General features: G+C 41.6%; 2 protein-coding genes across 2 annotated transcripts; one reads left to right on the top strand and one right to left on the bottom strand.

The window, feature by feature from the left end:
• Positions 1-7,833: 7,833 nt before the first annotated feature.
• Positions 7,834-8,920, bottom strand: LOC139112932 (uncharacterized). Its single transcript, XM_070673886.1, has 2 exons — positions 8,520-8,920; positions 7,834-8,448 (listed from the first exon to the last, which is right to left on the bottom strand). The coding sequence occupies exons 1-2, from the start codon at positions 8,730-8,732 to the stop codon at positions 7,996-7,998; spliced, it is 666 nt and encodes a 221-aa protein (XP_070529987.1). The 5' UTR covers positions 8,733-8,920; the 3' UTR covers positions 7,834-7,995.
• A 1,632-nt stretch (positions 8,921-10,552) lies between these two features.
• Positions 10,553-11,497, top strand: LOC139112931 (uncharacterized). Its single transcript, XM_070673885.1, has 2 exons — positions 10,553-10,953; positions 11,025-11,497. Exons 1-2 carry the CDS (start codon positions 10,741-10,743, stop codon positions 11,472-11,474), a joined length of 663 nt encoding a protein of 220 aa, XP_070529986.1. The 5' UTR covers positions 10,553-10,740; the 3' UTR covers positions 11,475-11,497.
• The last annotated feature ends 315 nt before the right edge of the window (positions 11,498-11,812 follow it).

Genomic DNA, 11,812 nt, shown 5'->3' with positions numbered 1-11,812 from the left:
AAATGAAAGCAATTATGCAGATTAGCCATAATAATATAATTTTTTTATAAATAATTAAATATAATAAAAATAGAAATACAAATATTTACCAGTAGTGGCTATAATTTTAATGTCGCAATTTTCATCAGATGTACAAACAACTGATGTATCAGTATAAATCTATGGTACATATATAAAGAATTAAAATAAGTTTTTTTATTTTATAAAAAAATTAAAATGCAAATATTTATGACTAAGATAAAAAAATAATTTAGAATACCTTATTATTCAATTCCGCTTTATATTTTAAATTAAAAAGAATTCTTTCTCCAATTAAAGGAATTAATACATCAATTGTGTCTTTGTCCAAGTAAGGAAATACTTTCTCCGTAATTTTTTGATCTTTAATGCAAACAACAAGATAAAAATTAATATATTATACTTTACAAAAAGATTTGTATACTAACCTTTGAATGCTTGAACAACTTCCGCAATCAAGCCCCAACTTTTCAAACGCTTTGTCACCGCGTCGTCTGATGCACTTATATTATCTTCATTAATCATTTTTTTGTAATAATTACAAATGATCTGTACCAAATTTTTTAACAATTTCAAGTAACCAAAACAAGCGTTACTAAGTAATCCGTATTGGTCACATCACGGAATCGTGATGTCACATTCGTTTTTGTTACTGGTTTCATAACGTTGCACTAACAAATTTTTAAAGCCCATAACAAATATTATCAACAAATTTGATTTATGTTGCAAACCATATATGATTTGTAAAAATAACAAATCAAAAGAAATGATTTGCAATATGAACTTAATAATTCGTGTTTTTAGCAAATCATTAAGTAACAAATGCATTTTGTTACGGTGATCAAAATATTTTTCTCAGTGAGAGAGAGAGAAAGAAGGGGGAAAAAGGGAGGGAGGGAGGGAAGAGAGAGAAGGAGAGAGAGAGAGAGAGAGAGAGAGAGAGAGAGGGGGGGAGGCCCAGGAGACATATTTTCGGTGAGGTTTTTCACCCGCATTGCGGCATTATTACTGTTGTGAAGCCTTCCGCTTCCCGGGGAAAACAATCGCGTGTTCAGACGATACCTGGCCACATTAACCGGGCATCCGGGCCCGATAACTGATTTGTGGAAACCTGCCGCGAGGCGAGAACTTAGCGTTAGCGAGTAGATACAATCGGGCGTCTGAACACCGTCGGCCGGACCCCGCGGGGAACCTGGGTTAAGAGTTCAATCGCGTAAAACTATTGTGGCGTTCGAGAATATTTAGTGTTACACGCCCGCACGGGAGCCCTCGGCAGCGACCGAGTTTGGGGCAGAAATCTCAACTTCTTGTTAGCGACGGGCGACCGTACGTGTAGATTCTTTTGTGTTGCGACGTCCCGCGAAAACACCGCGTGTACGGGAGACACGTGGCCGGCACCACAACATTCAGAGCCAGTGCGTGAATTGTTCGAAAGCGAGATTCAGATAACGCGATTGCTCGCGGTTTCGTGTGTTGTACTGATTGATCCCGGGTCGAGGGGATCGTACGAAAACTAACACCGGTACTTTTTCCGTTCTTTTCTTTTTGTTATGTTAATTTTTTTGTCTACCGTAATAAACGGTCTAATTATTCATTCTATTGATGGTATCGCGTAAAAGTTCTTTGGTGCCGTCTTTCCGTTTGTTCGCGAATTCCGTCCGTTATACCCAGCCCTTCTCCGTTCGGTGAAGCTAGCTCCCGCTCGTGACGGCAGTCTGGATTAATATACATTTTTCTCTGATAAACTATTGCTTTGCGAAAAGTATCGGAACGGCAGGGCCCGTGCCTGTCGCCCAAAAACCATATCGTTGTGTGATCACGCCGTCCCGCGCCGGGATACGGCCGAAGAACTGCGACCCTTCCTCCCTCCTATTCCTCGTCACGGCGGCGCGCGGATTGTCTATCCGCGCCCGGCCTTTTTGCTCGCGACTTTTCTCCGCAAGGAGGAGAAAATATAACGTGACAGTATATATAGTGTAAATAAAATTAAAAAAAGTAAAATATTACTAAGTAAGGCTAAAACAAGAGCACGTCTATAAATTCTTTTTATTAAAAACCTTACAACAATAATTTAATCAGAAATGGTATCAGAATCTCTGGAAAAAAAAGAAAATTTGCAACAAGTGAGAGCACTGAAGCAGCTGCGGCGCACTCGCGAATCCTCGAGAGCGTTTACGCGAACACCAGAATTAAACAGAGGATGGAGCGGACGCGTCTCGAGGAGATGACTCTCGCCGATCTCAAGGCGGAAGCTGCGAGGTATGGTCTTCCTGCCTAGGCGAACAGGCGACGTGAGCATCAATTGTGAGAATGATATTAGCGCACGTCGAGAAAACAAGATCGCAGGAGGAAACGACAGCGGAGATCGCTGGTTCATCAAGGAGCGAAACAGCGTGGGTTCTGGCGAATTCTCTCGTAACGGTGGAAGATCCCTTAGAGGATAAGCTGCGCCAGCTCATGTCGGGAGTGACGGCTGAAATGGCCAGGAGTCAAAGAGAAATGTACGAGCGGCAGCAAAAGAACAACGCCCAGTAACGGCAGGAGCTGCTGTGGACGCAGGAAAAATTGATGGAAAGACAGGAGCAAATGTTTCTGCGACTCCTACAAATGGTCGGCGAGCGGAGTCAACCCACGAAACCGACGGCCGGAACGTCGACTCAGAGACGGAGAACAGCGACCGTCGAGCCGACGGAGACGTTGATGCGCACGGCATCGGGAGATACAGCGTCCTCAGAACGCAACAGACGGTAGAAGTATCAGTGAAATGGACCGCTACCCAGACCTGAACTTGAAGGGACTGACTCGGAGGACGTGAAAACGTGGTTTGCGCGGGTAGAAAAGGTCGCTGCTGTCTAAGGTGCTTCGGATCGCACAACGCTGCTGGTCGCCTCCAGCCGGCTAACCGGAGCGGCCAAGCGGTGGTATGAGCTGCAAAAAGGAGCGGCTATAGAATCGTGGACCGCCCTGAAAGCCGAGATGGCCAAGATGTTTTATAAAAAGATCCTTTTTTATAAAACCATGCTAAAGATAAAAAGAAAGCGGTGGGCACAAGGGCGAGAGACATTCGGGCAATATACGGTGAACAAATTAATTTTAATGCATCCGCTCAAGTTGTCGCCGGAGAATGAAATAGCCCTGCTCATCAGGAAAATAATCTCTCCGTCGCTACGAGCAACAGCCCTGTCGCTCCGGAGTAAAACGGTGGAGAACTTTCTGGAGCAAATAAGGGTCATTACGGAAGGACTGGAGGAGACCGCAAGACCTGGACCGACGGCCGGGCCGTCGGTCAGTAGGACAGGCCAAAACGGCCGCGAGCAGACCAGGAGATCCACCAGCGAATGTCGAAATTGTGGGCACCGCGGACACACTCTGTACGAGTGTCGCGCGGATCCGGTGTGTTTTTACTGCCGGAAAACCGGACATCGCCTGGCCGACTGCCCAGCGAAAAGACGGGGAAACTCAGACCGAGACCGACCATCCCCCGCTGATCTGTCTAGAGGGCCTGGCCGAGCCGCGACGGTGGCGGCTTGCTCCACGCAACCGGAAAGAGAGGAGGCCCGGACGATGGACGTGGCGGCGGCAATCAGCGACGCGCCGGCGGTTATGCGGGTCGTAAGTCCTACGGTAACAATAAATCAAATCGCCGATCGAGTATGCCGTCGGTCCGCGCTAGTGGACATCGGGAGTCCCGTATCGTTAATTAGCGAGAGTATTTATCGCGACGAGATAGAGCCGGAAAAAATAAAGGTATCACCCGCTACAGTGCGACTAAAAAATTTGAATAGGCAGCCGTTAGAATTATTGGGGCAAGTGGAAGTTGAAATAAATATTATGTCGTTAGGGGCCGGAAAATATCGGGCAAAATTTATAATCATCACGGACGGATCAGGCGACCAAACGATGATACTCGGTAGCGATTTTTTAGAAACAAACAGCCTAGTTCTGTTATTCGACCCGACGTGGGAAATAGACGCGGCGAGCGCGACCTTGTTTGATCAATTACCGTTTTGTATAGTCAACTAAAGTCATGAGTATTAAAGTTTTTTATTGCATGCTAAAATGTATGATAGTATACTAAATACAAAATTTAAATAGGTTATAGAAAAATCTCTTGAACGATTGTGTACTTGACAGCAATACGTCGAACGTGGTGTTATTCCAAAAAATTATTTTTTAACAAATCAGACTGCAGAAAGACTTTGCGTAACTATAAAGTAAACGCTTGATTTAATACAGTATTTGACATTAAATATTGGTTTTAATTATGTTTTGACTGGACGTTTGAATCAAGATTCACTCGAGGTTAGCTTTTAGTGTTCCTGCGATATCTAACAAATATTAAATAATAATGCTAAATGATACTAAAGACTTTTTCATTTATTAATACCGTAGAAATTAAAATTTACTGTAATTAGAACATGTTATATCTGTTACTTTTAAATTTCATATATTTATGCTACTATTTTGTTTTATTTTTCTGCATGTATTGAGATTTTTTGAAACAGTGAGACATGCAGCAGGATCAAATGATCACCTAGGAACACCTACTTTTTTTCAAATTAATAAAATGTTACGTCAAAGAATGGAAATTTTAAATGGGTTCATTCACCGTTACTCGGATGCTTAGGAAAAGGCACTAGAGTAGGTAAGGAGGAGGAAATGGCTTGGAGAGTGACGTAATAGCCGATCCTTGCGTGGCGCGTATTTGGAGGGCCACGCGTAAACGCACTAGGAATGGGTTCGAGTCGGCTGAGTGGAGGAACTAGTGCGTTGTATTTGTTCTTTTTTAGGGAAAGAAATTTAATTCTTATTCCCTGGGATAGAACCTGAGGTGGTTTTCGCAACAAGGATACCAGGGTTAAAATAAATAACTGATTCAGAAATTCCAGTAATAAAATGCGTAATTTTAATCTTAATTAGAATACAAATTTTGAATAAAAAAATAGATTAAATGAATTTAAAGAGATTATGATATAAAAAGAAAGAGAAAGAGGACTTAATAGAAGATATAATTTAAACATTTTTAAAAATAAAAGAAAAAAGATGAAAGAAAATGAATTAAGAATAAAATAATTAAAAAAACTAACAATAATAATAATGGATGGAGAACATTATTCTAGGTTTATTTCTATAATTTCCGTTATCCGGGCCGTCGACCTCGGGAATACCCTGTCGATCAACCTGATCGGAGCCAGGAAGGGATGTTCCACTCCGGGATAGTAGATGAGGATATTATGGTCAGGAGTCGCCCTCCTGGCTTCCCTCCTGATCTCCTCAGGATCAAAGGAATCGGGGCCTATTGTATAAGCCCTTTCTGAGACGGGATCCGTCCACGGCAGGTGCTCCGGAGGAGGAGAGGGTCTACGACTTCTCTCAGTTCCTCTTGCTCCTCCAGGAACTCTACGCTTGGGGCGGGGGAAGGGGAACGCTCCGGGCTGTCAGGCTCATGCCAAGAGATGGTTTCATCTTCAGCAAAAGAGCCGACCTCCTCGGGTTCCCTAGGGTAAGGAGTCGGTGACCGGACGGGAGAAGAGCATGCCCAAGGAGCAACTCCAGGAGAAGATCCGGACGAGTTCAAAGAAACGTCCGGAGTATAGGAGGGAGTGGGGCGGAACAGCTCCGGCTCAGGTTGAGGGGCGAGGTCGATCTCGGACGCGACGGCGATGGTGTTCGCCCCGGAGTATTCTCTTCCGTTTCAAGGTCTTCGAGGTTATTCGGCGAATTGGGAGGTACGGAAGGCAGAGGAGACCACGATCGCTCTCTTCTGACTCTCGAAGGTTCTGGTGTGAGCTCCTTTGGCGCTGCCGCGAATAAGAATTGATAAAGAAACTTCTGACCAATTCTCGTAATTCGCGGATCTTCCGATTTCTTCGGGCGCGGTTGACCGAAGGTTCCTTGATTCCACTAAAAGGAGTTGATTTGATTTTTAATTTAACAAAATGATTTCTGTGGGAGAAATGTCAGGGCAACACGTCGCATCGCTCCTTCCGGATCCCCCTTTACGTCACCTCAAAGATTCTTTCGGTTCCTCCGACAGGATGGGCCCTTACTCGAGCTAAGGTTTCGATAGTCACCATTTACTGGCGGCATATCGCAACCCCTGACACGAGGAGGCCCATTAACCGAGTCGAGTTACCGGAGAACCTAAGGGACTTTTGAGAGATGCCAATTTCGGAGAACGCAAACGGCACCCTGGCAAAACCCGCGTCGTTCATTTTCAAAGATATGAATTTTAAAATCTTAGTGGAACCATTTCAAACGGACGGAAGAGAAAAGGTAGAATAAATGATGAAACTTACTTCTTGCTGTCTTCGATTAGTCTTGGACGAGTCCTCGACAACTTCTTTATTTAACTTTCCTTGTGGACACAATGGAGTCACTTGTCACAACTCGAAGGCTATAGCTTGATATGAATATGCGTAAATTCAGAGACTGAATGAGAGCGAGTCCCGCAGGAACACGCGGTTTAATAACCTCGGAAAAGGGGTGGGCTAGCGCCGGATTTCCATTTTTGAGAAAGTCAGTGCTCTGATTTGGCGGCCATGTCCCTCCACTTTTCCTTTTTCTTAATTATTGGTTACTCCGATCTCATCCCTTCTCTGATTTTCTTAAGCTCTAGTTTTCGTCCTTAGCTTTTTTAATTAGTGATGAGGAGTTCCCGATATCTATTGGCTCGAGAGAAAAACTCGGTTGTACGAAACTCCGCCCGCATGGCTTCCCCTTCCAACCTTCCAGAATATTGTCATTAACAGTCGGGGAAAAATTCCTAAGGACCCCCCTTTTCGTTATCACCGGGTCGCGTTTGTTTATGGGATCCGGTCGCGTGTCATATTCTTATGACTGCGGAGCTTTCACCCTCTTTATTTACGTTTCGTAGTCGCGGTCTCAAGTGCTTCACTTATCGCCAGATATTTGATATCGATTCCAAATTGTTTTAGGTTCCTTCTAATATTCTTTAAAGAGTTTTCTGTTTATATTTCCCGTTGGTATCTATGCTGTGATTGTTCTAAGTTTCATTTAAGCATCCGGCGATAAGAATTTCAGAGTGTAAATTATTTCTTCTGAAAGCTTGGAAGTTCTCTCTCGTCACCAAATAGTCACGGTTTACTCCTTTTATCTAATTTATTGAACGCGTGTCGGAAAAAAGGAGATGTGGAGTCCGAGGACGTAACACCCCCCGACTTAGACAAATGTTGGGGTGTAATTCGCAACATTTGCATAAACAGGAATATCTCCGTTTTTCCGACACCTCTTAATTTTAGAATTTTACATTTTTTTTTTCTTTTTGGCATTTCCACTAGGGGTTATTTTTGTACATATATATATGAGTGCAATATTTTTCTAATTTTAATTTTTGAGTTCAATATATATATACAGGTCCCAGTTGATATAAAAAGTTCTTAGCTGTAGGTTGGGCTTCATAAGTAGAAAAGTCCTATACGGTTTTGTAAGTTAGGCGTAAATAACCGAGAAAATAACATGTAAAGATTTGACGCCCCCGTGCAGTAAGAACGCCGCTGAAAGCTACCGAGACGCTGGAAGTACGGCCCATCCCACGCGACTTTACAAAAATCATAGATTGGGCGGTTCGGTTCTTAGGCGAGTCGGAGGACGGTGCGCGGGAAGCGACGACGCATGGTGAGGGAAGAGGTTTGGCCGTCCGAAATCACAGCTTACGCTATTATCGCGTTAATGTATATTATCTATTCAAGCATCGAGCAATGCGCGAAGGAAATTGTAGGGTTTATTTTCTATTCGTGTTCGCGATTATTTACTTGATTTAATGTCTTTATTATTATAACTTTAATAGATAAGCAACCTGATGAATAAAGTATTATTTTTTAATTGTTTTGACTATGGAAATTCTATTATTGCGGTATGAAAACGCTATCGTTTCCACACCACCTCGCGAGGTAGATAGCTTGGCGCGTTTTTTTTTTAGTGGTGTCCCCAATAGGCCTAATCCACTGTTAAAAATTAGTGCATTAGCTGCTCAAAATGGTTGCCCTGTTGTTGAATGCATAATCGTGCTCTTTGAATAATTTGACGAGTAGCGCGATGTGCTACGTTCGGCGTAATTGTATTGAAGGCCGCTATGATGTTTTCGCGTACCTCTTCTACATTACGATCGCGCACATTTTCCACTCGATTTTTTATGTATCCCCACACAAAATAATCGAGGACGTTAAGATCTGGAGATCTTGCTGGCCACGAAATTGGACCATTTCGGCCTATCCACCGATCCGGAAAGTGTCGATCCAAGACCATTCGCGCGTGACGTGAATAATGCGGTGGTGCTCCGTCGTGCTGGAAAATCATCGTTTGCTGCATTTGTAAAGGAAGCTCCTCTAACAAAATTGGAAGATGATTTTCCAAAAATTGCGCGTATCTTTCCCCATCGAGGCGCGGAGGCAAAAAGTACGGACCAATCTGCAAATTAATAATACAAATATTTAAAATTTGGTTTTTTATTATAATTTTTATGTAAGAAAAATACTTACTACTCTATTGCCAATTATTCCTGCCCAGACGTTTAACTTCCATCTAAATTGGAAGGCACACTGACGAACGGCGTGTGGATTTTGATGTTGCCACATAATGAAATTTTTAGAATTAAAAATTCCATTTGGAGTAAAAATTGCCTCGTCGCTCCATAAAATATTGTCAGGAAACGTCTCATCTTGACGACATTGAGCTAAAAAGATTGTCAACATACATTATTAATTACTATTAATTGAGAAATTAAATTAATTATAAGTATCAGTTATAACAAAGTATACATACATATGTACACGTTAGACAAATGTATGTATACGCGTTCTCAACGTATTTAGAGTCAAGCAGGTCGACTAAATGTTGTCGCGTCGATTGTGTACGTACATAACGTTTACATCGACCTGCTTGTCTAACAAGATTAAATGTTTTTTTCAAATTTAATGAAAACGATCAAATTGCTTGCAAGATTCACGATTCTGATAATAAAACAACGAATTGCTCGAATTAGATTTAACAAAAGAGTTTGCGCGTCGATCGTTTTATTCGCTTTTTCATGTATTTTGTCAAAACAATGAGTTTTAAGAAATGAAAAAATATAAATACCTTGACAAAAGATTGCGCGTTGCATCTGGTCCCGTGGGAGAAGATGTTGCACCCGTTGGTAGTGAAACGGATGCAATCCATCCTCTCGTATCACGCGGTGCACTAATTGTCTTGATACACCCACATTTTCAGCCACGCGCCGCACACTATTCGTCGGATCATTTTCGAACTCGTTTAGAATTGCTTCCTCACATGTTCCGACGAACACCGCGATCAAATTGCACTAACTGTTGTCTCTGCACACTGACAAAACCCGTATTTCGCGCACGCCGAAAATTGTCCCAACCGTTGGATGGGCTCGGTTGGGAAATCTTTCGCGATAAATACGGGCTGCTTCTAACGCGTTTTCGTGAGCCATCCCGTAACAGATTAACATATCTGTGTACTTACTAGCTGTATACCGCATTTTTCAATATAAAATTAAAAGCACTTAATGTCTCGCAACACGTTCGTACAAAGAAGCACTCGACTGTTAAAAGAAACAACAATTAAAAGTTATAAATATTGCTTGTGCTGCTTTTGTAACAAGGCGCCTAATAATAAATTGCGAGTGGTCAAATTTATTCAAAAAAAAAAAAAAATTAAACAAAAATTATACAAGAAAACGAAATGAATTTTTGTTAATAAGAATTAACACGAAAAAGTTGAATGTATTTACCGACCGGTATTAAAATTATTAGTTATAATATTAGGCGCCTTGTTACAAAAGCAGCACAAGCAATATTTATAACTTTTAATTGTTGTTTCTTTTAACAGTCGAGTGCTTCTTTGTACGAACGTGTTGCGAGACATTAAGTGCTTTCAATTTTATATTGAAAAATGCGGTATACAGCTAGTAAGTACACAGATATGTTAATCTGTTACGGGATGGCTCACGAAAACGCGTTAGAAGCAGCCCGTATTTATCGCGAAAGATTTCCCAACCGTGCCCATCCAACGGTTGGGACAATTTTAAGATGCGTTCGGCGTGCGCGAAATACGGGTTTTGTCAGTGTGCAGAGACAACAGTTAGTGCAATTTGATCGCGGTGTTCGTCGGAACATTAATCGTGAGGAAGCAATTCTAAACGAGTTCGAAAATGATCCGACGAATAGTGTGCGGCGCGTGGCTGAAAATGTGGGTGTATCAAGACAATTAGTGCACCGCGTGATACGAGAGGATGGATTGCATCCGTTTCACTACCAACGGGTGCAACATCTTCTCCCACGGGACCAGATGCAACGCGCAATCTTTTGTCAAGGTATTTATATTTTTTCATTTCTTAAAACTCATTGTTTTGACAAAATACATGAAAAAGCGAATAAAACGATCGACGCGCAAACTTTTTGTTAAATCTAATTCGAGCAATTCGTTGTTTTATTATCAGAATCGTGAATCTTGCAAGCAATTTGATCGTTTTCATTTAATTTGAAAAAACATTTAATCTTGTTAGACAAGCAGGTCGATGTAAACGTTATGTACGTACACAATCGACGCGACAACATTTAGTCGACCTGCTTGACTCTAAATACGTTGAGAACGCGTATACATACATTTGTCTAACGTGTACATATGTATGTATACTTTGTTATAACTGATACTTATAATTAATTTAATTTCTCAATTAATAATAATTAATAATGTATGTTGACAGTCTTTTTAGCTCAATGTCGTCAAGATGAGACGTTTCCTGACAATATTTTATGGAGCGACGAGGCAATTTTTACTCCAAATGGAATTTTTAATTCTAAAAATTTCATTATGTGGCAACATCAAAATCCACACGCCGTTCGTCAGTGTGCCTTCCAATTTAGATGGAAGTTAAACGTCTGGGCAGGAATAATTGGCAATAGAGTAGTAAGTATTTTTCTTACATAAAAATTATAATAAAAAACCAAATTTTAAATATTTGTATTATTAATTTGCAGATTGGTCCGTACTTTTTGCCTCCGCGCCTCGATGGGGAAAGATACGCGCAATTTTTGGAAAATCATCTTCCAATTTTGTTAGAGGAGCTTCCTCTACAAATGCGGCAAACGATGATTTTCCAGCACGACGGAGCACCACCGCATTATTCACGTCGCGCGCGAATGGTCTTGGATCGACACTTTCCGGATCGGTGGATAGGCCGAAATGGTCCAATTTCGTGGCCAGCAAGATCTCCAGATCTTAACGTCCTCGATTATTTTGTGTGGGGATACATAAAAATCGAGTGGAAAATGCGCGATCGTAATGTAGAAGAGGTACGCGAAAACATCATAGCGGCCTTCAATACAATTACGCCGAACGTAGCACATCGCGCTACTCGTCAAATTATTCAAAGAGCACGATTATGCATTCAACAACAGGGCAACCATTTTGAGCAGCTAATGCACTAATTTTTAACAGTGGATTAGGCCTATTGGGGACACCACTAAAAAAACGCGCCAAGCTATCTACCTCGCGAGGTGGTGTGGAAACGATAGCGTTTTCATACCGCAATAATAGAATTTCCATAGTCGAAACAATTAAAAAATAATACTTTATTCATCAGGTTGCTTATCTATTAAAGTTATAATAATAAAGACATTAAATCAAGTAAATAATCGCGAACACGAATAGAAAATAAACCCTACAATTTCCTTCGCGCATTGCTCGATGCTTGAATAGATAATATACATTAACGCGATAATAGCGTAAGCTGTGATTTCGGACGGCCAAACCTCTTCCCTCACCA

This window comes from Cardiocondyla obscurior, unplaced genomic scaffold (assembly GCF_019399895.1).
Source record: "Cardiocondyla obscurior isolate alpha-2009 unplaced genomic scaffold, Cobs3.1 scaffold72_0_91802, whole genome shotgun sequence".
NCBI classification, from domain to species: Eukaryota; Metazoa; Arthropoda; class Insecta; order Hymenoptera; family Formicidae; genus Cardiocondyla; species Cardiocondyla obscurior.
This window is presented reverse-complemented; position numbering and strand designations above follow the sequence as displayed.

Excerpts from the sequence above, each read along its gene's own strand:
- LOC139112932 (XM_070673886.1), bottom strand. The coding sequence starts at position 8,732 with ATGTTGACAATCTTTTTAGCTCAATGTCGTCAAGATGAGACGTTTCCT. Across the intron at positions 8,449-8,519 it reads GAATAATTGGCAATAGAGTA|ATTGGTCCGTACTTTTTGCC; the intron begins GTAAGTATTTTT and ends ATTAATTTGCAG.
- LOC139112931 (XM_070673885.1), top strand. The coding sequence starts at position 10,741 with ATGTTGACAGTCTTTTTAGCTCAATGTCGTCAAGATGAGACGTTTCCT. Across the intron at positions 10,954-11,024 it reads GAATAATTGGCAATAGAGTA|ATTGGTCCGTACTTTTTGCC; the intron begins GTAAGTATTTTT and ends ATTAATTTGCAG.